General features: G+C 43.1%; 2 protein-coding genes across 4 annotated transcripts in view; both read left to right on the top strand.

Annotated features, from left to right (window-relative positions):
- The window catches only part of LOC138248883 (zinc finger protein 420-like), a 35,315-nt gene extending 13,513 nt beyond the window's left edge, over positions 1-21,802 (top strand). The window contains exons 3-4 of the mRNA XM_069202860.1: positions 14,972-15,009; positions 15,942-21,802. Of these exons, the coding sequence (XP_069058961.1) occupies positions 17,369-18,754 (1,386 nt within the window). The 5' untranslated portion in view covers positions 14,972-15,009; positions 15,942-17,368 and the 3' untranslated portion in view covers positions 18,755-21,802. The remainder of the gene's footprint in view (positions 1-14,971; positions 15,010-15,941) is intronic.
- Positions 1-27,121, top strand: part of LOC138248884 (oocyte zinc finger protein XlCOF6-like) — a 256,396-nt gene that overhangs the window by 144,944 nt on the left and 84,331 nt on the right. The gene's annotated exons all lie outside the window — the stretch shown is intronic.

Raw genomic sequence — 27,121 nt, forward strand, 5'->3', positions numbered from 1 at the left:
ATGGATCGATCTGGCTTCATGCATCAGTCTCCGATACAGATGTCAGAGATCCACTCTAGTAATGCCCAACAAGCGATAATCTCATGGGATACAGAAGAGGGATTTGATGCGGTGCGTTTGCTCTTTCTCTTCCTGGTATTGCGCAGGTTTAGATTTGTTTGGCGTTTTTGTAGTTAAGTGGCGCTCCTACTCCTTTACCAAGATCGAAGACCAGTTGTTTGTGTAAAAGGCGGGATGTTATAATGAAAAAAGATCAATGGTTCTTTAGAATCACGCTTTATTTTCATCTCCACTTCTCCTCATCAGCTCTTCACATCTCCTCTTCTCTCAGCTCTCTCTCCCAACATTCTATTGTGAACTCCTCTACCTAACAGTCAGAACATTCCATTCTAAAGGGAAGGTGGGGGGGGAACGTACCACTTATATTTAAATATGTCATAACCTCTAATCTAACAAAATCTGCCTACATGTAATTACATGTTGCTACCTTAAAATATTACAACTAAATTACAACACATCTTCCCTTCCACACACAATATATACAAAGTGATCAAAAATATATACATTCAATAATAATTTGACATACCTACATTGATGTCTTAAATATATACATTCAATAGATAATTGGACATACACTACATCGATGTTTTAAAAGAAGTTCTATTGGTACTCTCTGTACCGACGTCACGTCTCTGCTGAATCTCCTCACTCTCGCCATTCTCCATGGAATTTCCTTCACTCCTCACGAGGGCTGATGGCTGTTGGACAATCCTGTCCATACTCCAACACTGACCATTTGTTAATGTAACCACATTGTTTTTCACTTTGGCAATATCAAAAGGACCGGAAAATTTAGTGCCTCGCATATTCGGACAAAAACCCCTTACAGGATTTTTAACATAAACCTTATCCCCCACTTTCCACTGTTGTTGTTTAGTACCATGTTTAGTATTGTATCTTTTTTTGTAATTGTTTTGATGATTTTCTCTTCTAATTCTGAATTGTGGAGTTATGGCATCACTTTTTCCTCCTCCACCTAACCATGAAGGGAAGAATTTGTTACTTGGTTTCCTGCCCTTTAGAGCAGAAAATGGAGAAATTTTTGTAACTGAATTTGGAGTAGAATGGTACGCCCATAACATGTCTCGAATAGCATTTTCAATGATTATTTGGTTTACACTAGCTAACTGGATGCACTCTTTAATCATGCGGTTGGTCCTTTCGACTAAACCGTTTGCCCTGGGACAATATAGCGCTGTAGTGAGGTGGTGTATGTTTAAAGAGTTAAGAAAATCTTTCATTTTTGATGAAGTTAATTGAACTCCATTGTCAGTGATCAAGGTGGCGGGTATTCCTTCCATAGCAAAAGCATCTTTAAGGAAATTTATAACTGATTCAGTGGTGATTTGGCTTACCATTTTTACATTAATCCAATGCGAGTAATAATCAATCAGTACTAAAGCAAAACGTTTCACAACACCTTTCATGTTGATAGGCCCTATGATGTCTAATGCCAATTTTGTCCAAGGCTTGTCTGGTACAGCCACAGGATATATAGGAGTTTTACGAATAATTTTAGTTTTGTCACTGCACGCACATTTAATGCAATTTTTAACTTCATTTTCTATCATAGAGTCCATTTTAGGAAACCAATATCTTTCTCTAACACGAGCTTTTGTGAGGCTCCTGCCTAAATGACCTTCATGAGCCAGATTGATAATTTTGTGTATCAATCCTGCCGGTGGTATTATCTTATAATTTCTTAAAACAAAATTTCCGTTTTCATTTATTTCATGTCTAACCTCCCAATAGTTTTTTAGTGTTTCGTCCAGATCCCTCCTCAATTCCGGCCATCCCTCCTTCGCTAATGTTCTCAATAAGGATAGGGATTCATCCTTATGGTCAGCCAACTTCCATTCTTCTTCACTGATAGCCAGAGTACAAACAACCATTACTGGGTATTCCGGGGTCTCATAGTCTTCATTTATAGTCAACGGTACTCTAGATAGAAAATCCGCAGCACAATTATTATTACCCGGTAGGTACTCAATCTTAAAACAAAAGCTCTCCAGGCCTAAAATCCATCTAGCAATTCTAGGTGTACAGTTGTAGAAACTTTTTGTAGAGAAAACATAAACTAGTGGTTTGTGGTCTGTACGTAAAGTAAATTGTGTACCCCAAAGGAAGAATTTAAAATGTTTTATAGCCCAGAAACAAGCCAGAGCTTCTCTTTCAATTACTGAGTAATTGGATTCTGCCTTATTTAAAGCCCTAGAAGCAAATGCTACAATTCTTTCTTTACCATCAACCACTTGGGATAAAGTGGCTCCCAAACCTTTTTTGCTCGCGTCAGTAGTAAGTATAGTCTTCCTTTCATGATTGAAAGTACCCAGGAATGGTGCTGTTACAATGGCTTGTTTAATCCTTTGAAATGCAGATTCATGACATTCTATCCATTTGTAAGGTGTGTGGTTTTTTAGTAACTCTCTTAGGTCATATGATATCTTTGGGAATCCCTTGACATATTTTGTCATATACTCAGCAAGGCCTAGAAAATATTTTAATTCTTCCTTGTTTTTTGGTGCCTCTGCCTTCTTAACAGCTTCCACTAGTGAAGTTTTAGGTTTGAACCCATCTTTAGAAATAGTGTGCCCTAAATAATCAACTGAATCTACTCTAATTTGACACTTATCCTTTCTCAATGTCAAACCCGCCATTTTTAGTTTACTAAGTATCTTTTTTAAGTTTGTATCATGTTTCTCTACATTTGCTCCATATATTAAAATGTCATCCTGAAAATATAGAGTCTTAGGGGTATCTTCCAAAACACGTTGCATGATTTTTTGAAATACGGCCGCAGCTGATGCAAGCTCGAATGGCATTCTATTGAACATATACGATCCTAGGGGTGTAGTGAAAGCTGTGAGCCATTTGGAATCTGGGTGAAGTTCAACCTGGTGGTATGCGCTGGAGAGATCCAGCACGGAAAAACATGCTGCCTCCCCCATGGTGCTTAATATTTCATGAATAACAGGAAGTGGATGTCTTTCCACCCAAATGTTTCTGTTCAAATCTCTCAAATCAATGCACACCCTAATGTCGTCACAATTATGTTTCTTGGCAATTACGATGGGAGATAACCATTCTGAACTCTCAATTGGTTGAATAATTCCTAGAGATTCTAGTCTCTTAAGTTCCTTTTTAAGAGGGTCTCTAAGTAAGTGTGGAATTTGTCTAGTTTTATGTACTATAGGTTTAGCCTTAGGTTTTAATTTAATTTTATGTTGGAAGCCTGCCAGTAGACCTAACTTTTCAGTAAAAATCTCAGGAAATTCCTGGAAAATCAACTCATTAGAGTTATTTTTGTCCATTAGCAGCACTTGTTCCGGATTATTAGGGTCCAGTTTGATTCCCAACTCCTTCTGATGCTGCCAACCCAGTAAACTGGATCCTTTTTCAACTACATAAACTTTCCCTACAGTGGTACGACCCTTAAATGATATTAAAGCCTTGAACATCCCTTTAAGAGGGATGGGGTCTTTGTTATAACCCTTGGGATTAATGTCTGGTTTTGACAATCTGGCGGACATTTCTTTACCAATACCTTTAAAATCCAGTTCATTTATGATTGTAAAGGGTGAGCAAGAGTCAGCGAAAACTGTTACTGGACTGCCATCAAGGGAAATATTACACTGAGGATATTGAAAAGAATTTTCCTGTTCCTTTTTAACCTGCAGTATTATCTTTTTAACTTCTTGAGAATCATCTACCTTTTTATGCTCATATTGTTTATCAAATTTAGACACCTCCCTACACACTCTGGCAAAATGGCCTTTTTTATTACATTTTCTACATATGGCTGTCCTGGCTTGACAAAAGGTAGAGTTCGCCAAATGAGTGCTGCTCCCACAGCGGTAACATTTTAATCCTGTTGTAGGATTAGTGGTTTTTATAGGTTGTTTACCTCCAGTTTTAATTTTCATAACTTTTTCTTCTTCTGCATTTACCTTAATCTCTGCAACTTGATCAGAAGAAGCAGAAGGAGATCTGATTTCTTGTAAACATATCTGTGTGTGCTCAATGGATTTTGCTATTTCCACTGCTTCCTGCAGATCAGGTTGTTTTTGTAGTAATTTTTCCTGAATTTTTACATTACTAGTACAACGGACTATTTGGTCTCGAATTAGTGAGTCATTAAGATTCCCAAAGTTACATAATGTACTCAATCCCCTTAGAGCAGCAACGTAATTAGTCACACTCTCTTGTTTGCCTTGGGAACAACAGAAAGATTTATGACGTTCTAAGACCACATTTACTCTGTCTCCAAACTGTTTTTCCAATTTCATATATGTGGTGACATACTCATCCTGTACTTGTCCATCTGGAAAATCAGGTTCAGGTAACGTATCATAAATTTTTCTGCCGTGCGTCCCTAAATTGTGTAACAATATGTGTTGTTTCCTGAGTGGGTTGAATTTATCTCCACCAATGGCAATTAAATATGATTCAAAAATTTTGAACCATTCTTTCCATGGGATGTTAGGTTCTCCAGTTTCATTTAAAAATGGAATTGGCTGGGACATGCCCGCTGCAGCCATTTCTAAAGGATAGTGTGATTTAAATAGTTATGTATGTATAAAATATAGCAATTACTATATACTATCAAGTGTATTCTCAAAGTGCAACTATAAACATTAAAAAGTTAGAAAATAAATATAGCAATCATCACATGTTATTAAATCTAAATAGTAACAGTTGAATGCATATTTATGAAGACATTAAAGAAAATGCACAGTCTAGTGTTGCAGCCGATTTAGAGGAAAAGCCCTGAGAACAGTAGGCCGATTTAGAGGAAAAGCCCTGAGAACAGTAAATTTCCCACAATGCCACAAGCAGGAAAGAGCTGTGCCTGTCAGCGTTACCACCAACTGGCTAATATCATTACCAATGCTTCTTAAACGTTCATGCTGTGCCTGTCAGCGTTACAACAATATGCAGGTCCAATTGCTGGAGTAAGACAATTCAGTGAAACTGCATTTGAAACCGAAGTACAGATGATCCTCAACCGTTTCAAAAACTCCACTAAAGCTGAGGTAATTCGCAAAGTACAACTTCTTGTGGATTAAAAGTTAATGAGATATGCTCCTCATGTAATTGTGCGCGCTTCCACACAGTTAAATATAATAAGAATGTTCCGTTTCAGAGCTGCCTTTCATAAAATTTCATCAGAAAAAGACCTGTTTATTGTGCATTCATTTTGCATTATTGTCAGTATAGACGATTAACTTGTGTTATTTAAAAATAGATCCTCATAGATGAAATACTTGTGTGTGATAGATTGATTTTCTTGACCTTCCCTCTCAGAAAAGGTCGCTGTTCATAACCTGTGCTTGCCTCTCATGAAGTAATACTGGTAAAAGACACGTTTATTTTCCTTTCCTTCCAGGAATATCTGTCATGTGACTGATTGTGTCTTCTTGACCTTTCCTCTCAGAAGAGGTTCATAATGTGTGCTTTATATTTTTTCCTTGTAAAATTATTGTTGAATTGAAAGGCTAACCTTATGAACTCTTCTTGCCGGTTTAGCTCTTCTTTCTACATTAACTTTGCCAATATCAGGTTTCGTTTTGTTTTGTCAACACTATGCTTAATATTTCAAGACTTGAAAAATCAGTAATAGTGCTATCTGCATAGCTGCATTTTGTAGTAAAGTACTTGTTGAATAAACGGGATGATCCTTATGACTCCTAGATTATCCAGTCATTTAATTAAGAATAACAGTACCTCAAGTAAATGGTGGTCACTTTGATGAGGATGCAGCATAAGGGGTAGAGATGAAAGTGCCCCCTTTCGCACTCCAATCGTCGCCAGTGTTATAATGAAAAGAGATCAATGGTTCTTTAGAATCACGCTTTATTTTCATCTCCACTTCTCCTCATCAGCTCTTCACATCTCCTCTTCTCTCAGCTCTCTCTCCCAACATTCTATTGTGAACTCCTCTACCTAACAGTCAGAACATTCCATTCTAAAGGGAAGGTGAGGGGGGAACGTACCACTTATATTTAAATATGTCATAACCTCTAATCTAACAAAATCTGCCTACATGTAATTACATGTTGCTACCTTAAAATATTACAACTAAATTACAACACGGGACCTCCTTGAAATACTCCCTGAGGAGAGGCACAAGGACGCAATTTCTGTTGTCACCTCTACTGTTTACCTTGCGTGTGGAGGCAATAACCTGCTGGGTGATCTTGTTAGGATTGATTAAGGATTTTTGACTGTGCACAGGCTTACAGGAGGTAAAAAAATTCTCTTACGCTGACAATACTTTTCAGTACCTAGATAGCTCCTGAGAGACTTTCTCACACGTTTTCTTATTTTCTTTCCGACTACAGAAACACTTGAAATGTAAAATAAATTGGGGAAAATACATTGTACACAAAGCCAAAGCTGGAGTTTGGAATGGGATCTGCCCAGAGTATGGGAGTCTCTGAAGTGGGGGTTAAATATCTGGTAATATACATGACTCTTGATCTATTTTTTTTTTAAAGAATCTAGAATCAGTGTTGAGACTTACGACTTGATGTGTTTTGTTGTCGGCTGCGCCCACTATCACTACTCGGAAGAAGGGCACTTTTTAAAATGATAATACTGCCAAAATTAGTATGGGTCCTACAGAACACACCCATTCCATTAGCAGTGGGCCAATTGAATAGGATTAAATGGGGAAGTCTGAGCACTAGTGTGGTATGGGGTACTCCAAGAATCACAGTGAAAACATTGACTCGGTCAGCATACAACAGAGGAATTACATTACCAAATATTAAACATATTGTTGGGTGACCCTAATCTCTCCAGTAAATTATTGGACATATGGAGGAACCGTCTAATAGGCCAGAGAAGGCAGTGATGGAGAAACCTGCTTCTGATGGTTGCTTCTGCCTGCAGATTCCTCAGCTTTTGGCACAAGAATGGATCCAGGACCTTTTGTCAAATTGCACTCCCACACTGGCAGGGGGCACCAGTTTCAAGTCATCTCCATACCCAGCACTGCATGGCGTCACTGGAGATATAGAGGGCTGCAGTCGGCGTGCTGATGTCTGTTCCATTTTTTCTGTTCCATCAACACATTCCTGAAAAACATTCCTCAGAGTGAAAGGGAATTGTTCATTCCACATCTTCTCATTCTGATTTTTTTTTTTTTTAGGTGCAGTTGTTGTCGAACTGTCCTCACTGAAGCGATCCAAATTCAAATCATGCCGAGAATGTGTAGGGCAAATGTCAATTCCTGACCCTCACAAAATCTGCCTCTTGTGCCTGGGTTCGGACCATGATGTTGACAGATGTGAATCCTGACAGAAGATGCATCCCAGGGCTCTGAAACAAAGGAAAGGCAAAATGTTTATGAGCAGAGTTAAGGAAAAAAGCAATGTTGTGAGAAGTCTGGTCCAAGATCAAGTTCCCCATCTCCTCCATCCTCAAAATCATCCCGGATAAAACATAAAAAGAAGAGGAGGCATGGATCGAAACAAAGAATTTCAAAAGGCAGGTCACCTTCCCCGATGCTGGCGACTCCACCTCATCAATAGTCAGATGTTGAACACCCTCTGGCAGACGAAGACATATCAGCGGTGACTCCAGTCGACCCGGCACCAGCTGCACTGAAGGATTGAATGTTAGCTTTGCTTCCAGTTTCATCCGCTGTTCTGTCTCCATGGCACCAGTTAGGAGCATGGTACCCCAAATTTCATAATCCAGGGATGGACTCTTCAAACCTTCTGAACACCATGTTCTGTGTACTTAATAGAGAAATGATCCCCACTGGCTTGTCGTTTGGCCCCATGGGTCCTCTACCCTGTAACATAGGAGGAATGCCAAGGCTGCTTCAGTCCACTCTGTTCACTCCTTTCTACCCTTTTCCACAAGGTTCTTGGGCAAATCTTCTTCCAGCTCAGATTGGCACCGGGAATGACATCCCTTCCTCTTTTGTCATGCAGTACAGAGCCATCAGCCAAGAAACCTCACATCTTATTGGTGCCGCGGTTGACACAATCTGCGCCTCTGGACACTCCACCGACTTCGTAGCCTCTGATGCAGTCAGTTACTCCAATGTCTTCTCCACTTCAACTTTTCTCTGTGCCTACCTCAAAACTTCATTCAGAAACACTGTCTATGAGGCCTCATAGGTCAGGAAGAGAGGTGCAAAGACTTCTTGAAGAACAAAGATTTTCGATGGGTGACTTTGATCCTCAAGATGGTCCAGATGATTGGGACAATGATGAGTATGACCTCACAGCCTTAGACCCCACTTACAAGGCCTGAAAGATGCAATTGACTTAGATACATCTCTGGGATGGACGCTAGTATCTCCCTCAGGCATTCTTCCTCCAGAACTCACCTCTTACCATTCTGTACTAAGGAAAGCTGCTGATATGTTTGACTTACCTACATCAGAACTAAAACGTAATATTTTAACTGAATTCCTTCATTCCTCTACACATTCATCTGAGCCTCATCTACCATTCACTGAGACACTCACTGAGTATTCTCGCAGTTTTAGAAAAAAACAACTGCGGTCTTTTGATTTGTTGCAAAAAGATACAAACCAACACCTGGAGAGCCCAAGTTTCTGTTAGCCCATCCTTCTCCCAAAAGCCTAGATGGTTTAGGCCTCATGTGCATCCAAAATGACCCCAGAATGATTTCCCCCACCCTCAGTGAATAGAGAATCTAAAAAGATGGAGCATATGGCAAAGAAATTATTGTCAACAGGTACCATGGCACTAAAATCCCTCACTGCCACTTGCTGGCAGATATGGATATGCTACACTGGATGCTTTCAGAAGATCTTAGGGGTCCCTTCTAAGGGGTTAGTTGCAAATGGACAAACAGCGGTGAAACACCTTATGTAGTCAGACTTGGATGTGGCTGATTCAGTAGCCAGAGTCATGTGTTCATCAGTATCCCTTCATCGCAATGCTTGACTCAGGAATTCGGGCTTCTTGTAGGACATCCAACTAACCCTAATAGACCATCCATTTGATGGCTCCTGACTTTTGTGAGCAAAGGCCAACTCTTCTCCTGAATGATTTAAGGATAGCAAGGCAACAGCTAGATCAATAGGTCTTCAGTCTCAATTAACAGACTACTGACAGTACAAAAAATGCAGAGGCTTTAGTCGGGCATTTTCCTTTCAGAACAGACCGCAGTACAACCTACAGTCCAATCCGCTTCACCTGCAGCAAGGGGAATGTGGTCGAGTACCAAAGCGATCTATTTCTCTTCCCCTTCCTCCTCCACTTTCTTAGCTACAGCAAGGAAGCAGCCTTAGTTCAGATCATTATCAAACAGTTGGAGGACCAGTATCCCACGTTCTCCAAAAATGGAAGTCATCACATCAGACCTTTGGATCCTACATATTGTAGAAAGGGGGATTCGCTACCCTTCCAGCAACCGACCCATCCCATACCGCCATAATTAGACATTCTACTGCTGAAACACTTGCAAATATTCCATTACCTTTTACTCAAGGGTGCAGTGGCATTGGTTTCAGAGCAGGAAAAGGGACAGAGGTGCTATGTCAGATATTTTCTGATCCTAAAAAAGGACATTGGGTTACCACCGATCCAAGACCTCAAAAGTTTGAATTGGTTCCTCAAAAATAAAAAAATAAAAATGCTGCCCCTCGTTCAGGTTCTGGTAGTGCTGAATACGCAAGACTAGTTGGTCTGTTTCGATCTGCAGGATGCCTGTTTGTACTTCCTAATCCTGAGATCACACAGGAAGTATAGGATAAGAACACTATCAGTTCAAAGTCCTACCATATGTCCTCTCCTCACGTCCGAACCATGAGCCTTCACAAAGGTGATGGAAGTGGTAGCAGCTCCCTCAGAAGTACGGGAATTTCTATGTTCCATTAACTGGCTGACTGGCTAACCAAAGCCAAGACACCCGATTTGTTGATTTACCACTGACAACAAATGATTCAAATTTTGTATGAACTCTGCTTTTTGGTCAGCAAAGTCAAGTCTCACCTGGTGCCCTCTCAGTGCATACTAATCATAGGGTAGGTATTGGATACCACATCAAATCTAGCTTTCCCTCCACTTCAGAGGATTCAAGACGTTCAGGCTATAATTCCTGTGTTTCTTAATAAAGCGATCGTTCAAGTTCTGGTGGTCTTGCGTCTGTTAGGTCTTGTAGCCTTCTGCATTCTCTTGGTCACATAAGAGCCTTTCAGTGGTACCTCCGCAGGCAGTGGTTCCAACATGTTGGAGATCTGCAGGCATGCATAAAGATCTCAAGGGACACAGCATCAAATTTGCATTGGTGGATCATAAATAACTAGCAATTAAGGAAAAGCATTTCACCTTCCACCTCCGGTGGCCACAATTATCATGGGTGTTGCTACCTTATGGTGGGGGAGCTCATCTGGAGGAATTGGAGATCAGGGGCCTATTGTCATCAAAAGAACATAGCTTACAAATCAGTCAGTTGGAATTACAGTCAATACGTCTAGCTCTCAAGGCTTTCCTTCCCTGCCTTTGCGTTCTGTCATACCAAATCTTGACAGACAACACAAAAGCGATATGGTACACCAATAAACGGGGAGAAGTGGGGTTGTTTCTTCTCTGCAGAACTTCTGCGACTCTAGTCATAGGCTCATGACTGCCAGAATCGTATAGTAGCAAATCACCTGGCCAGAGCTCTCAATGTACGAGCAGACCGTTTCAGCCGACGTCATCTGCAGGCTACTAGTGGCATCTTCACCCAGAGGTTATCCAGGACTTCTCTCAGTTAAGGGGGACGCCTGTTGTGGATCTATTTGCACTCGAGAACTCTCATTGTCTGAAATTCTGTGCCCTCCAGTATCCAATGCAGGGAGCCTTGTGTGACGCGTTTCACCTCAAGTGGACTGCTCCCCTTTTGTTTGCGTTTCCTCCCATACCCTTATTTCCTCGAGTGTTGAGGACGATTCACTTAGACCATGCACAAGTAATCCTAATCTCACCGGATTGACCGAGAAGGATGCAGTATGCGGACCTTGTTTCTCTCTCTCTCTCTGTCTGTCCCCTTTGCTTTGTCTCTCGCTCAGGATAGACCCCCTATTGCAGTCACTGGGGCAAGTGCTACACCTCAACCTCCCAGGCCTCGGCCTGCATGCCTGGAGATTGAGCGTGTCAACCTGAATTCTTTCTCTTTCGCCTGATGTGGCAGACATCATTCTCTCTTCTAGACGCCTGTTCATCATATCTGTGGACTCTGGTAGATGCTCTAGATTTGTAAAATAGTGTGCTGAAAAATCCATATATCCCATTAAAGTCAATTTATCTGATATTCTCTCTTTTGCCCTCATCTTACCCCAGAGGGCTGTTCAGTTTGAACAGCTGTGTGTCTGCCTTAACAAATTTCCTACACTTACCAGATCAACCATCACTGTTTAAATCCCCAATTGTTTTGCGATTTCTAAAGGGTTTTACAAATAGTTACCCCTCTTCACCTTTTTTATGCCTCAATGGGACCTAATTTTTGTTCTTTCTTTCTTTACGTATTCTCCCATTGAACGCTTTCACAGTTGTCACTTGAGGTTGATATCCTTCAAAACAAATTTTTGATTGCCTTCACATCAGTAAGGCGTGTCAACCATAAGCGCTGAGTGTAAAACCACCCTTTACTGCCTTCTTTCCTAACAAACTGGTAATACAGACCAGGACTGTCTTCCTCTCTAAAGTAGTTACTCCCTTCCACTTAGGTCAATTCTTTACACTTTCCAGCTTCTATCTCCTCCTCATTCTACAAAGGAAGAAGGAAGACTATTTAGACTTGCCCCTAAGGGGTAACCAACTTCTATATTGACAGAACCAGAGAATTCAGACTCCATGATCAACTCTTAATAGGATACCTAGGGAAAGTGAAAGGAAAAGTGATTCAGAAACCAACACTCTCAAGATGGATCACCCTGTGTGTCAACATCTGCTACTCCATGGCTCAAATGGATCCGCCTGAAGGTATTTGTACTCATTCTGCCAGAGGTATATCCGCCCTAGCTAGAGGTGTTCCTTTGGCAGGTGTATGCAAAGCAGCAACTGGGTCCTTCCTTTACACGTTTGGTAAATGCGACTGTTTCGATGCGGACGTGAGAAAGGATGGTCAGTTACCTTGCTCCGTTCTACAGGACTTCTTGCTTTAGTCAGACATGCTCCCACCTCTGAGAGTGGTACTGCTAGTGAATTCTGTTCCAAAGGTGAGGAATCTGCAGGTAGATTGTCCATCAGAAGAACAAGTTACCTATGTCCGGTAACCTACTTTTACTGGTGAGTATAACGTCTACCTGCAGATTCCTCATCCTGTCTTCCCACAGCATGGTTTTCTATACCAAGACTCCTCATTTCTACTTATAGCTGTTTACAAATGCATCTTTTATTCATAGTTATTTATTGCCTTATAAATAAAACATGTAGCAATAATATTCTATTGATAATATTGAGAACCACACCTATCTTAGTAAGTTAGTGTCATCTGTTAGCCTCGAAGGTAACTGAAGTAGCACGCCGACAGGGTGCTTTATGGCTCCAGTAATGTCACGCGGTGCAGCTTGCGAAGCCGACTTGGAACCAGTGCCCCCTGCCGGCATGGGAGAGCTTTTGGAGAAAAGTTTCCGGATCCAGTCTTGCACCTGGGATAGTCAAAAGGTGAGGAATCTGAATTTAGAATTTGTACACCCCCGCTCCCCAGAAAAAGTGGGACCGAAGGTAGGTAACTTGTTTGCCTCATGACTTCTCTCCTCTTTACCATTGATTTTAAATGCCCCTAAATGTGTACTGAATAAGATTGAAATACACTTATTTTTCACATTCCAAGTTCACTGATCGTTCTTCGCTGTCCACTGATTTCTACATCTTATGTACAGATGCTTCACTAGAATCCAGATCCATACTATTACTAGACTCTTGCATACACCTCTTGCTGGTCGATGTGTTCATAATCCTCGTTCCACCTTGTTCTCGCATGGCCACCTGTACCATCGACTGATTTATTTATTTTTTTCCTTCCATTTTTGAAGCATTGCCTGGCGACATCGTATCAGTGGCTCTCTGGTGTGTATTCTGCTGCAGCTTTGACTCCTCTACACAGTCAGGGTGCTTTATCGAGCACACCTCTAATGTGGGCATCGTAGCCTTCGGTGTTGGCTCCTGGTTTTTCTGTGTGTTCTCGAGTTGTGTGTCTGGATTTGTGGCTTTCTTCCTCTTTATGTTCATAGACTCTCCTAGGATTCTGGTGTTCACACCATTGCAAGTCATTCTGAAAGAGATCTAAAACGTTTGCTTTCTTATTTATAAAGGTGGAATGTCTTACCCTGGTCTGAGGCCTTCACACTTGCATCCATGTTGACCATACTTGTCATGCAGAGATTTGTGTATAAGGTGTTGTTCACAGTTTACAATCGTATGTATAGATAAGTGGATTAATCGCCATTAGCACAGCTCCTTCCCCGTCTCTACTTCTGACCCAGGGGGTCGCCCATGCAATCCGGTATCATTAGCTTTCTGTGTCCCAACTGCCCCAAGTTTTCTCATATTTCTTCTTGCACTCTCTTCCCTTGTATACCAACTTTTCCTTGACACAGCATATGTTCACTTCCCCTTCTTATTTCCAAAGCTGCGGGTTAGTTGGGTTCCCCTGTAGCAGTGCAGTCTTCCTTTTTGCCAGCAGGAAGTCGAAGTTAACCAGCAATTTTTTTCGCAAGAGGAGATGTTTGAGTTGTGCCATATCCTCAGCAAGCCTAGGGTTGCCTGTCTGTCAGTGGGCGCGCCTGCAGCACTTTCCAGTCTCTCTATAACTTTCGCCTAGAAAGGGCATTTCTTTGGAGTAACCCATATGGTATGCATGAATGTACCCTCCTGGATGCAGGTGCGCAGACACGTGTTGTCACTGGCCCTGCCTATTTCATGTAGGAATTACTTGGTGTAATAGTCTCTGTAATATTTTCAGCTGAATCAGCTAAAACGCTCCTGCATCACTATTGCATGCTAGTTCCCCTACGTCAGTTTGCCATGGGGTTCATAAATCTTTCAAGTTCCTTGTTAGTCAGTAAAGTGCAATATGTGAGGAAGGTTGCCTTCGTGGTCACGTGACCATTCAGCAACCTCCCCTCCAGCAGTGTTTCCTCCCCCGGTGATATCTATGCTTCAGTGCGTGGCACAGTTGGAGTTATTTAAATACTTGTGTGGGAGCCATCTCATACGCTGTCCTTAGATGTGCAAAAGGTACAATACCGTTTACGTTCCACATATCTTCCAAGGTGGAGAGGCCAATATTGTTCCATTTTTTTGAAGCCTGGTCATGTTGTTCCCGGCCCAGTCATCTGCCTAGTCACAGTGGGGTCTTTGGCGTCAATCTCCTCTCCTATTTCATTCTCCTTAGTAAACTATGCCTTGTAGTTACCACTGTCTCCGGGAGGGGATGTCAAGGGGGCGTCGGCCGAGAGCTCTCCACCATACAGTGCATGCAGATGGCCCCCCCTACCCAGCTAGACAATCCAGTCGGAAGGCAGGATCTTCCAGTGGTACATTTTCCCATTTGTTGACAACACTTACCTGTGCTACTTTGTAGTATTTACATATTTTAGTTAGTGCTGGAGTGTTTGGAGTGCAATCTGTGGCGGCCTGTCTAGCCAGAGCAAGGATCTCAGGAGCCTATTTGTAAGTGTTGGTCTATTCTGCTGTATAAAGGTGAATCTGGGCGGGGCTATCATTTTAAATATTACTGCCTTTCCAAACAGCAGTGGGCCCCTCTAGTGTTACACATTTTTGTCTACCCTATTAACCAGTAGGATTAGGTTATCCTCATAGTGGGTATCATCTTTTTTGAGATCCACAGTCCCAGGAATTTAAAAGCAATGAGTGTCAAAGCTATGATCATGATCAAGTGAAATTAACTGATTCATTGTCTTGCTGTGCCACAGGACTCAAGCTCTACAACTCACGGGCCAAGGCCAACACGGTCAGTACCTTTATGTGGTGTTGCCTATCTTACTATTCAGATGAACATAGTCTCTGGTACATACTGGGCTGTTTTTTGTTGTTGATGTTTTTTTTTTTTTTAATTTTTTTTTTTAAAGAAGCATCAATGCTGATTTCCAGAAGAATGATTTTTGTAGTGGCACAGTCAGGTAAAATGATGGGCAGAATTGCTACCTAGAGTAATTACCATTGGCTAAAATATAATCAAGTGTTCACTTTTTCACATTTCATCAGAGACATAGGCCCTCATTACAAGTGTGGCAGTCTTAAGACTGCAAGACTCGCAGTGGCCGTTGGACCGCTGCCATAGTGGCGGTCCGACCACCACATTACGACAGCCAGCACCACCAGGTTGCCATCAATCGAAACCCTAGGCGGTCGTAATCCACCAGGGCAGCGCTGCTCAGGATTACGAGTCCCCTTTCCCTCAGCCTTTGCATGGCGGTCGGACCGCCATGCAAAGGCTGGCAGAAGGGGGACGTCGGGGGCCCCTGCACTGCCCATGCACAGTCCCTGTCGCACCAGGGCTGTGCGTCGAATGACGGGGTCCCCATGGACAGCCCTGTGTGCTTTTCACTGGCCGAATTATGGGCAGTGAATAGCACGACAGGTGCTGTCGCACCCGACGAACTGCAACATTACTGCCAGGTCGATTATGAGCCAGCGTCAATGTTGTGGTGAGTTTCCCACTGGACCGGTGGGCGGAAACGCTGTTTTCGCTCATCAGCCCAGCGGAAAACTCGTAGTAGGGCCTGCAGAGGGGTGGCCGCATAGGCAGGCGTAGGCAGGCATCCCGGTGCAGGACTTGGGCAGGCGGGCGGCCTCCGCCTGCCGCCAAAGTCGTAATGAGCCCCATAGTGTACACTTTGCTCTCTACAGATTTCAACATGACAAGTATTTTTGTATCCCCAGAGAGACGATTCCTCAACACACAATAAGATGGAGAGTAATGAAGAAAATATGACAATACTGAAAAGTTATCTGATACTCAAGAAGAACCAGAACTGATACCAAACAGTAATTTGAAATGGAACAACTCAGCAGGAAACACAGCATGTCATAAATGATCAGACGTATTCTGCAAGAACATCAAGTGCAATCCAGCAGCTTCAAGAGGCTGAGGATATTCATGCTGCCGGACCCAAAACATCCAAATAAATTAAAATCACAAATATTACACTGGCATAACACATGCAGTATTAAAACATGCCAGATACCACCCTTTATCTTCGGTAATTATCAGGTTGTTACAATGCTCCCCTCTCTAACATGATGATGTAAATGCTGTGGTGTTCATCATAAATGCTGTTTTGGCTGGACCTTACAATCAGTTGGAAGAAACCATAGATATACAAAACATGAATTGTGAAGCAGACATCTGAAAGTTAAAAGAAAGGAGTGTTTGGCTATTAGAACATAAAGACTCGGTAATGAGTTTTGGTCTTTGTGCGTGTATTCCATAAATATTGTCCAAGAAACAGACTATTTAGATAAGCTGTGAGTTTTATTCTTTGCACACATACTTGAAAGTTCGTAACTTAGGTTGAAGACACAGCTTCTGATTGAAAGGCCATACCTATGTTATCTGTCTTGCAAGCATTCCAGTGTCTTTTAAACATTATTATTAAGAACAGATACATTGCAAATACTGCACACATCTAGGTAATATTAAAGTATAGTTAGTTGTTCAGGAACCACAGTGGTCAGTCAGCAAACACATTAACATGATTTATATCAAAATATTACCAACGCTTAGACTCTAAACCCCAAATTAAAAAAACAAAAACATACACACAATATAAGACAAGCTTTGGCTTCTCCTCAGTAATAAAGTAGCGTCACCAAACATGCACAGGGGAAAAACCCATGAGAACAGAGTGAATGTGGCAAGAGTGTTCATCAGCTATCACAGCTAAGAGTTATTTGCAAACAAAAACAGAAGCAATAGCATGAAGTTCTGGGTTTGTGAAAAGACTTTTAATTGCTCCCCATCCGTACACTGCTCCCAGTAACAGCTCAACAGAAAACCTACTTAAGTGTAATGAATGTAAGATGACTTTTAATGAGCCATCAGGTCTATGGGGCTAATATCGGACACATACAGCGGAAAACACAGATTCATACAGTATAAATAGAAAGAGCTTTCCACTAACAGCAACTAAAAAGTTCCATCAGGGAACACACACAGGAGAAAAAAACATACACCTGCAGTGAATCTGGAAAGAGATTTACCTTCCCAGAAAAACTAAAGCTCCATCAGCGAACATACACACCGGTGGGGAAAAACATATCCTTATAGTGAATGTAGCAAACACTTAACCGATTGATCAAAACTAAAGATGCATCAGCGAACACACACAGGTGGAAAACCATACACATGCAGTGAATGTGGCAAGGGCTTTACTTATGCATCAGAGCTAACCATCCATCTGCGATGGCATACAGGAGAAAAGCCATACACTTGCCAAGAATGTGGAAAGAGCTTTAGTACATCCTCAAATCTAAGGAGCCACCACGTAACCCACACAGGGGCAAAACCCTACACATGCCATGAATGTGGAAAGAGCTTTGCTTGTTCATCTGATGTAAATATCCACCAGCGAATCCACACGGGGGAAAAACCTTACACTTGTAGTGAATGTGAAAAGAGGTTTAGTACAGCTACGCATTTAAAGAGCCACCAGCTAACGCACACAGGGGAAAAACCATACAAATGCAGTGAATGTGGAAAGAGCTTTACTCGACTATCAGGGCTAACTATACATCTGCGGTGGCATACAGGAGAAAAGCCATACACTTGCCAAGAATGTGGAAAGCGCTTTAGTAAATCCTCATATCTAAAGAACCACTACGTAACACACACAGGAGAAAAACCCTACAAATGCCATGAATGTGGGAAGAGCTTTGCTTGTTTATCAACTGTAAAGATCCACCAGCGAATGCACACAGGGCAAAAACCTTACACTTGCAGTGAATGTGAAAAGAGCTTTAGTACAGCTTCACTTTTAAAGAGCCACCAGCTAACACACACAGGGGAAAAACCATACACATGCAGTGAATGTGGAAAGAGCTTTACTCGACAATCGGAGCTAACCGTACATCTGCGACGGCATACAGGAGAAAAGCCCTACACTTGCCAAGAATGTGGAAAGAGCTTTATTAAATCCTCACATCTAAAGTGCCACCACATAACACACACAGGGGAAAAACCATACACATGCAGTGAATGCGGAAAGAGCTTTACACGTTCATCAATTGTAAAGATCCATCAGCAAATGCATACAGGGGAAAAACCTTACACATGCAGTGAATGTGGAAAGAGCTTTACTCGCCCATTCTACCTAACCACCCATCTTCAAAGGCATACAGGGGAAAAACCTTTTACTTGCAGTGAATGTGGAAAGAGCTTTCATACATCTTCAAATCTAAAGAGCCACTTGCTAACACACACGGGGGAAAAACCTTACACTTGCAGTGAATGTGGAAAGAGCTTTAGGGAGGCATCAAGTGTAAAGAAACACCAGCGAATGCACACAGGGGAAAAACCTTACACCTGCAGTGAATGTGGAAAGTACTTTGCTCAAGCATCACACCTAACCATCCATCTGCGAAGGCATAATGGAGAGAAGCTATACACATGCAGTGATTGTGGAAAGAGCTATAGTAGATCTACACATCTAAAGAGGCACCAGCTAACACACACAGGAACAAAAACATATACATGAAGTGAATGTGGAATGAGCTTTATTCATTTATCAACTATAAAGATCCACCAGCGCAGTGCACTGGAAAACCTATACACATGGAATGAATGTAGAAATGTCTTCACTCGAGCCTCAGTCCTAACCATCTATCTGCAAAGTCATGTGGCAGAGAAACCATACACTTGCAGTGAATGTGGAAAGAGGTTTAGTAAATCCACGCATCCAAAGAGCCATCATCTAACACACACGGGGAAAAACAACATACACCTGCCGAAAGTGTAGAAAGGGCTTTAGTCAGGCACCAGACCTAACCATCCATCTGTGAAGACATACAGAAAGTAAAACATGCAGACGGATTGAATGTTGAAAGACCTTTAGTAAATCCATGCGTCTAAGGAGTAAGCAGCTAAAAGGCAAATGTAAAAAACACTCATACAGTGGATGTGGAAAGAGCTTTACTCAAGCATAGGTCTTACCCATCCATCTATGAAGGCATACAAAAGAAAAACCATAGAAATGTAGTGAAGGTGAAATGGGCCTTGCTAGCTCAACATATCTAAAATGCCACCAGCAATCACACATAGGAAAAACAACATAAAATATATAGGATGTGTCAGTCATTCATAAACTGTAAGATACCTCCTGCAAACCCACGGATGTAAGCGAGGGAAGAGCTTTCAGAAGTTATTATGCCTAGAGGTCAATTAGTGAACATACAAAATGAAAATAACATTCTGTTGTATTGGATGTGGGAAGAACTTTCATGCTTTTTTGCAACTACCTGTTCATCGGCAAATGTACACACAGGAAAACCCATAGATAAGCATTGAATAGGGTGTGTTTCAGTCTGTCATAAAATTAAAAGTCGCTGTCAGCAACCAATCCAAGAAAATAATTTTTGCTACCGTAAAGGTGGTAGGTTTTTGTTTACTTTTCAGCATGCAGAGTTGTAAGGTTTATAAAGAAACGGTGCCTAGACCTTGCCAATGTCAGGTAATATTCAATTATTAGGCTTTCTAACTTTGGAAAAACACAAAATTATGTTGAAACTACCCTCTCATGCTTGAAGTTGCTTTTTCCGTGGTGTAACGAGAGCTAGCTCTGTGATCCTGCTATGCAATATATTGGTAACCTTTGTCATTGTTGACCATGGAACACGTTTTTCAATTTCATTCATACACATAGGGATGGTGGATGTTTTAATGAATTATGTAAACATTAAGGTCCAAGTATATTTCAATGTATATTTTTTGTAGGATAATGATACGCACCCACAGGGCTCGAAAAATCATAGAATGTTTACTAGACCTGCAGGTCGAGTAACTTAAATAATCTACTCGACTGAACTGTAATGTACTTGACCCATAAACAGGTCTCAAATTGTGTGATCTTAGACAAATAGTTTACAGTCTCCTTTTTCTTCATTCTCACACGATTGCACCTTCAAATATGTGAGCTCAGCATTTCTGCAGTGCAAAAAACCTCTTTTGTTTGATTAAGTAGACTAAAGTTTGCTGCATGCATCACAAGAACCTAGCCCACATACCCATGCTGTCTAGCTGCATTAACCTAGGACTTCTTTTAGTTTACTAACAACATTGCCATCAGGGCAGGAGTGATTCTCAGTTTGTTTAAACACTGAGTTTTAAGAACTATATTACTAAAGCATGATGTGATAACATATTATCATCTACATACATCAACTTTCCAAGAAATGTCTAAAAACCTCTCCACTAACTTGCAGCTTTATTGATAAAACTATATAGTGTATTAACAATCTTTGAAAATTGGGTTTCAGAAAACCTATCCTTTGCACATCAGCATGTAAATTATTCTGATTTGTTTTCATTCTATCAAAATATATTTTTCATCACAGAGAAATATAAAACAAGGCTTTCACAACTACTGAAATATATTTTGAAATGTTTGCACAGTTGACTTAGACATTTCAATGTTGTGTGTTAAGAAAACTTGACACCCTATATCCTTTTATTTTACATTCTAAGCAGCAGGTCACACAGTTCACCTTACAAAGGCCTGGAACTCTGCAGTCAGAAGGAAAATTAATTGTAAGAAAAACTGACTTTTGACCTCTGTCTGTGAACACAGAGCAAATGCGACATAAGAACAAGATTTAAAGGCATCTTTTATTGCCCCTCCACTTTTCAACTGAACAGAACACCTGTTCAGTGTCACCTCACCAGAAAGGACGAGTAAGTATTAAAAATTGCTCAATCTGATCAAATAAGACTCGCCAATGCGAGTGTTCAAGTGGATTTTTCGAGCCCTGACCCATGTATTATGGTCCTACATTTCCATCATGGGGGTCTGATGATGCCATAAACCACAAGGCCAAAGGTCATATGGTTTGTAAATATCCCCAGATCCCTTAGATGGGAATGTAGGGTCATGTTCTAAATGTTAGTAATTTTGTATTTTTTACATTACATGACTATTATGTGGCAATTTGGTTGAAGAAGCATTGTTTTTCAAATGGGAATGTTTACTAAAAACTGTAAGTAAAGTCTGCATAATGGTGAGATGGTAAATGCTGTTATCTGCATTCAGTCAGTAAAATAAGTACGGTCACGTATGAATTTTCATGATTGGAATACCGAATCGACAAAACATATTAGTAAAGCTCTGCAGACTGGTTTGAGGCTGTTTACTTGCTAATGAAACCTATACTTCAGAGGAACCAATGAAATGTCTCCCGAACGCCTGGAGGTCCGTTTAAGAGCATATTACAGGATTACCTTCTATGTATCTTTTCTTCTACGAAATTATGATTTTAATTTAATTGCTCAAATCTGAGAATTATGTATGCTTGTAAACAGAAGAGTACAATGTGTTGAGGATAGGAAACAGCAATCTTTTTATATATAATTTTTTTTTCTTTTATTATGATGAGTAGGGTGACCAGATGACACAATCTCGCAAGAACTTTTCAAGTCTTAGACTTTCTTTTAACAATCATTTTTATGAGGTCAGTTAGTTTCTGTTGAAAAAGGAACATGATTACAATACCTGCTATGCACTAATATATTAAATGAAATCCATACCTGTCAAGCGGCATTCACATGGCATTGATTCATTTAGCCATCGTCATGGTGTCCCACTATTTATATTTAATAGACTATAATGATTCAGAATGCATTTTTTTACTTTAAAAAAATGTTTGATTTCACTTACTGTTGGCAATCTTGTCATATCTGTAAATAACAATCCAGTTTAGAAATTTTTCCCTACTTTGTGCAAAGATTACACTTTAGCATAGATATTGTCTACTTTCTGCTTTGTTGGACAATACTGCTTAAAGGATTTCATGTTAATACATTTTACTCTTATTAAACAGCAATTTTTTACTTTAATGGCACGCGATCTGTAGTGCACACACGGGCACAGGAATGCTCTCTGGTACATACGCGCATTTCTTTTATTTCTGATAAACTGTGGGAGAAGCAATGTGTACTTCCCATTTTCAACAGGTTGCACTGTAACATTCCCATGTGGGATGGGGGAAGTAAATTAAGCTTATTTGTAGAAAAGCAGTATATGCTATGTAGACCTATAGATTATTTATACTATTTCCTATGCATTCTTATTTCTTTGAAAACGCCAAAGTAAATATGGAAGCATTCATGGGGGTGTGGCTTGGTGCATGAAGATGGTGGTCACACTCTGAGAGTGCTCTGGACCCCTCTGTCATCCGCCACAGTGTCTTGGCCTGTACCACCCCCGTGGTAGCTGGCAATACAACTGGCACACTCTGTGTCTTCCCTGGAGTCAGAGTGAGGCAGCAGAGGCCGTCACAGCCACCAGCAGGGTGGCCTGATTTGATCCTCCCTGTGACCAAAGATGGCGGGGTGGGCTGCTCTAGGCCAGCAGACACTGCTGCCAAAGAGACTGAGCCACAGGCTGAGAGGTGGTAGCGGGGTGCAGCTGTGAGGCTGCCTGTGTAGAGCTGAAGAGTGTGGGGAGCTTCACTGTGGACCTGGCCCGCATCCCCTGACTCATTGATGTGGGGCGGCGGCAAGACTCAGGCTGTTCACGCTGCAGGGATCTGGGGGTGCAGGAGGGCCCCCTCTCTCTCCACCTAGGGGGCCCACCATATACCTACCCAGCCCAGTGCATAAGACGGGGGACGCGGAACAGTGTCTTCCTGTTGGACAATGGAGACACCGCCCCCTTGATCCAGAGGACCTGCTCAGGCAAAGGGGGCCTAGGCTGCGGCTGTCCTGGAGCGCGCTCCTCTGCCCGTCAGAGGTTCGCCTGCAACAATCATCCTAGGAAAGGTCGAGGGTGGGGCTCCATCAGGAGGAGCTAGGGACTTCCTCTCCGGCCCCCCCCTCGGCGTTGGTGACTACTCCCTTTGGGCCTTTACCGCATCCCGGTTCTCCCGTCCAGCCCCGACATGGAGATAGTTGGGTGGCCGGCCCAGGGCCTGGAGTCTCCTACAGTGCGGGCATGCCCCTTTGGGGAATGTGGTATGACCCCCGACAGGGCCTTCTTGACTTTGAAATAGTGCTGCTGCACCGGGACGAGGCAGGGATACCTGCAAGCCCACCTGGTGGGACGCCTGTGATGACTGGAGCTGCATTGGCCCAGTGGAACTCCGGGCCCTTGCCAAAGTTCTTCCTCTTCTGGCCTGACAGGCGGGTGGGCATGCTTGGACCTCATGAGACCCACCTGCTTCCTGCTCTGGGCCCCCTCTTTCACTCCTCTGATCACTTTAGGGGCTCTGTAATAAGAAGAGGAGCGATGATGACTGTTGGCTGCTCATGCTGCTGTACACTGACAAGCGGGCCAACCCTTTGCACCCCCGAAATATCGGGAGAGATAAAGTTGTTAAACCTCCCCCTCTCCCAGCAACGAGTACATCAGTTCACCACCCTGCCAGGTACCTCCGAGGGCAACACTGCAGTTGGAGACACAGCTGTAGTTGACTGATTAGACACTATCCTTCAACCCATACACTCCTCTTGGAGTGCCCTCGAGGCAAAAATTGGGGAGGTGCGGCAAGATGTCAGCCTGCACCAGGACATTTGGAAGACAGTGGGTCACATTACGGAGGTGGAGAGTAGGGTATCTACAGTGGAATATGACAGAACGCAAGACTAAATTTACCCAGTTGTTGACCCGGGTGAATGAACTTCACCACCGAGCAAAAGATGCAGAGAAGCGGTCAAGACGCAACACCTGTACTTCGTAGGGTTCCCCGAGGACGTTGAAAACTCTCACGCCCTGCTGAGCTTTTGGAACAGTGGCTCAGATCATGTATGCCTGCAGATAAGCTGTCCTCATGGTTTGTAATCAAACAGGCCCCACAGGGCACTGGCTCCTAAGCCTCCTCCAGGAGGCCAAAGGCGCCCACTGATAGCATGTTTTCTTAACTTCAAGGACCATGCCAAAATTCTCAAGGAAGCTCGGACAAAATCTGACCTTTATCACAAGAAGGATAAAATACTCATCTTCCCAGACTACAAAATGGAAGTTCAGAATAAGTGTTGCTCTTATGAAACAGTCAAACAGAAGTTTATAGCAATGCATCTGTCCTATATGCTCATGTTCCCTGATGACTCAAAGTGCTTGTGGACGTCAAATTGTTCTTCTTTGACACCCCGGAGTCAGCCTGGGAATGGCTTACTGAGGAGACCTGACTCAACTGTATTGCACCCCTTCCCCATTCTCCCCCCCGCCCCGCGTGTGTCAATGCTCAATGAAGGGCTCCCTCGTGGTCCGTCACTGCAAGAAGTGCTGTACCTGGTCTTGTCGGAGGAAGTACCGTAGTGCATCCTTATCACCGAGTCATGAGTCACCAAGGCTGTTGATATCCCAAAGGCTGGACTCACCTGTACTTGGAACCGGCTGCCTCACTCCAGAGGTGCCTGCAGATGAGTGGCTAAGCCAGACCCTCCACCCTTCTAGTTAAGCTGTTTGAGGGAGACACCTGACAAGGAAACTCTTCACCCTGGCTACCTTAAGGCCTTACTGGCTAACCACCCGTGGTGCAGAGGCACTGTATTGCATGGATCTGACTCACTGGAGGGGTCCACCACTCCATTCTCATCTTAGACAGAGTATTGTGGGGTTGGGGCTACGCGGTTTGGGTTTAAGTAATTCTCTTGTTCGCGATTTTATACGTTCTAAACCTCTTTTTTCCACAGGTACTCACACGAGTCCATTGCCACCACTCCAGACGCTTCCCAAGCTCAGACATGCACTCGACTTAGGGGCCTGCGGTTCAGGGCCCATGCACTCCCTTGTGACCCCTGATGCCTCTGCCCACTGACTCCCCATACCCCAAGTAGGGACTACACTGTAATTTTGTGGAACGTTGATGACCTGCTGGATAAGGTTAACCGTTCTGCTTTTCTTAGCAGTGTCTGCCGCTTCTCTCCCTCCATTTTGAATATGCATGAAACACAATGGGTTCCCACTGCAATATGCTTGCTAGGTACGGCTTTGACAGAGCCTACCATGCTAGGTTCAGCAGGAGGTTTGGGGGGGGGAGGGTGGAGATACTGCTTCACCGAGCGTTTCCTTTGACGGCCATCAAGACAAGGTCAGACACCCCCAGGGATGGTACATCTCTGGGGTGTTGGATGGTTAACTTAACTGCTTAATCTTCTCTATATATACCACCCCCACCTGCATTGGAGGAGTTCCTGGACACTCTCCAAGGATTGGTAACGCAACTTCTGCCAGGCTTTACTCTGATAGGGGGCGACTTTAGCACTGTGCAGATCCCTCTGTTGATTCCACTGGTCCCCCCTCCACCTTAAGTAGTTGCTATGTAATTGGGCTAATGGAATGGGCCTTTGTGATGTATGGCGAATATGTCATCCAAGAGTGCAACAAATCACACATACGCGGATAGACCTCTTCTTCATGCCAGCCCAAGATGTGCTCTATGTGGTATATCTGACCATGCTCCACTACTGTTGTGTGTGGATGAGTCCATCACCGCGCAGCACCGGATGTGGCCTTTAAATGTTTGGCCTTGGGAGAGGAACTCAAATATTACTTCCATACCAATGTCTGGTCAGTGCAATTCCCCGGCTTTCTCTGGGCGGCTTGCAAAGCCATGCTGAGGGGCCATGCAAGCTACCTTCTCCGGGTGGCGGAATGCACCAGACACCAGCACATCACAAGGCATGAAGCCTAGAGGCACAACTCTCCTCCACTACTCATGCCACCATCACTAGGCAGCTCCTGTCACTCCGGGAAGAGATTTTCCACCTCTTCCTTGAAACAGCTAAACACATGTGGTGGGCCTCATTGGCACTGGTTTATGACTGGGATGATAAAAACGGGAAGCTATTGTACTGGTTGGGGTCCCAACTTTTGGCCAGTAGGGTTACTCCAGGGATCATTGACGAGACGAGCAAATCGCATCGTACCTCCCCAGCCATTTCCCAAGCCTTTGCTGCTTATTATGCGAAGCTCTATGGGGAACGCCCTCCGGTCAAACAGGCAGCCCCCCTATTCAACAAGGTGTCACTTCCACACACCCCTGATGCCTAAAGGAAAGACCTTGATGAAGCTGTAATCTTGGAGGAGATCAGCGCAGCTATTGCTGCGCTGGCAGCTGGTAAAACACCATGCCCGGGCAGGTACACCTCAGAATACTATAGGGAACAGCTGGGTCCACACCAGCTGAACCTGTATGCAGAAGGGTGCATTCCCTCCTGAGCTTGGCTTAGCCACGGTGGTGGTTCTTCCAAAGTCATGGCCCCCCTTGGTCTTGTGTGGCCTTCCGTCCCATATTTCTTCTGAACACTGAAATAAAGATAGTCTCCATCATTCTGGCCCAACGCCTGTGTAAGGTGCTTCAATCTTTAATCCATCCGGACCAGTGCGGTTTCATTCCAGCCAGGAGCACGCAACACTGCCTCAGACCGCCTGCACGTGGCCTTGGCTTATCATCCCCTGGCCCCAGTTGGCATTGCTCCTCATAGGTTTCGAGAAGGCATTTGATACTGTAAACTGTTCCTACTTGTCCCATGTGCTGATGAAAGCAGGGATAGGTCCCAAGTATCGTAGCCTGGTGTGAATCCTCTAATCTGTCAGTGTGGGTCCAGATGAATGGTGTGATGTCAGACATCTTCCCTATCAGACGTGGGTCTCATCAAGGTTGCCCCCTGGCTCCTCTTCTCTTTGCTTTAGTGATAAAGCCCTAGGTGCGGATCTGGAGGGAGGACCCCCTGGTACGGGGGGGTGGGTCTGGACTACTGGGCGTGAAGACTGCATTGCATTATATGCAGATGACGTCCTCCTATACCTTGCCAACCCAGCTAGCAGTGGTCCCCGAAGCTTGCAGCTCCTGAACCTTTTCGTGTAGGCATCGGGACTGGTAATTATGCCAAGCAAATCCGTACTAATTCC

Source organism: Pleurodeles waltl, chromosome 8 (assembly GCF_031143425.1).
Source record: "Pleurodeles waltl isolate 20211129_DDA chromosome 8, aPleWal1.hap1.20221129, whole genome shotgun sequence".
Lineage (NCBI taxonomy): Eukaryota > Metazoa > Chordata > Amphibia > Caudata > Salamandridae > Pleurodeles > Pleurodeles waltl.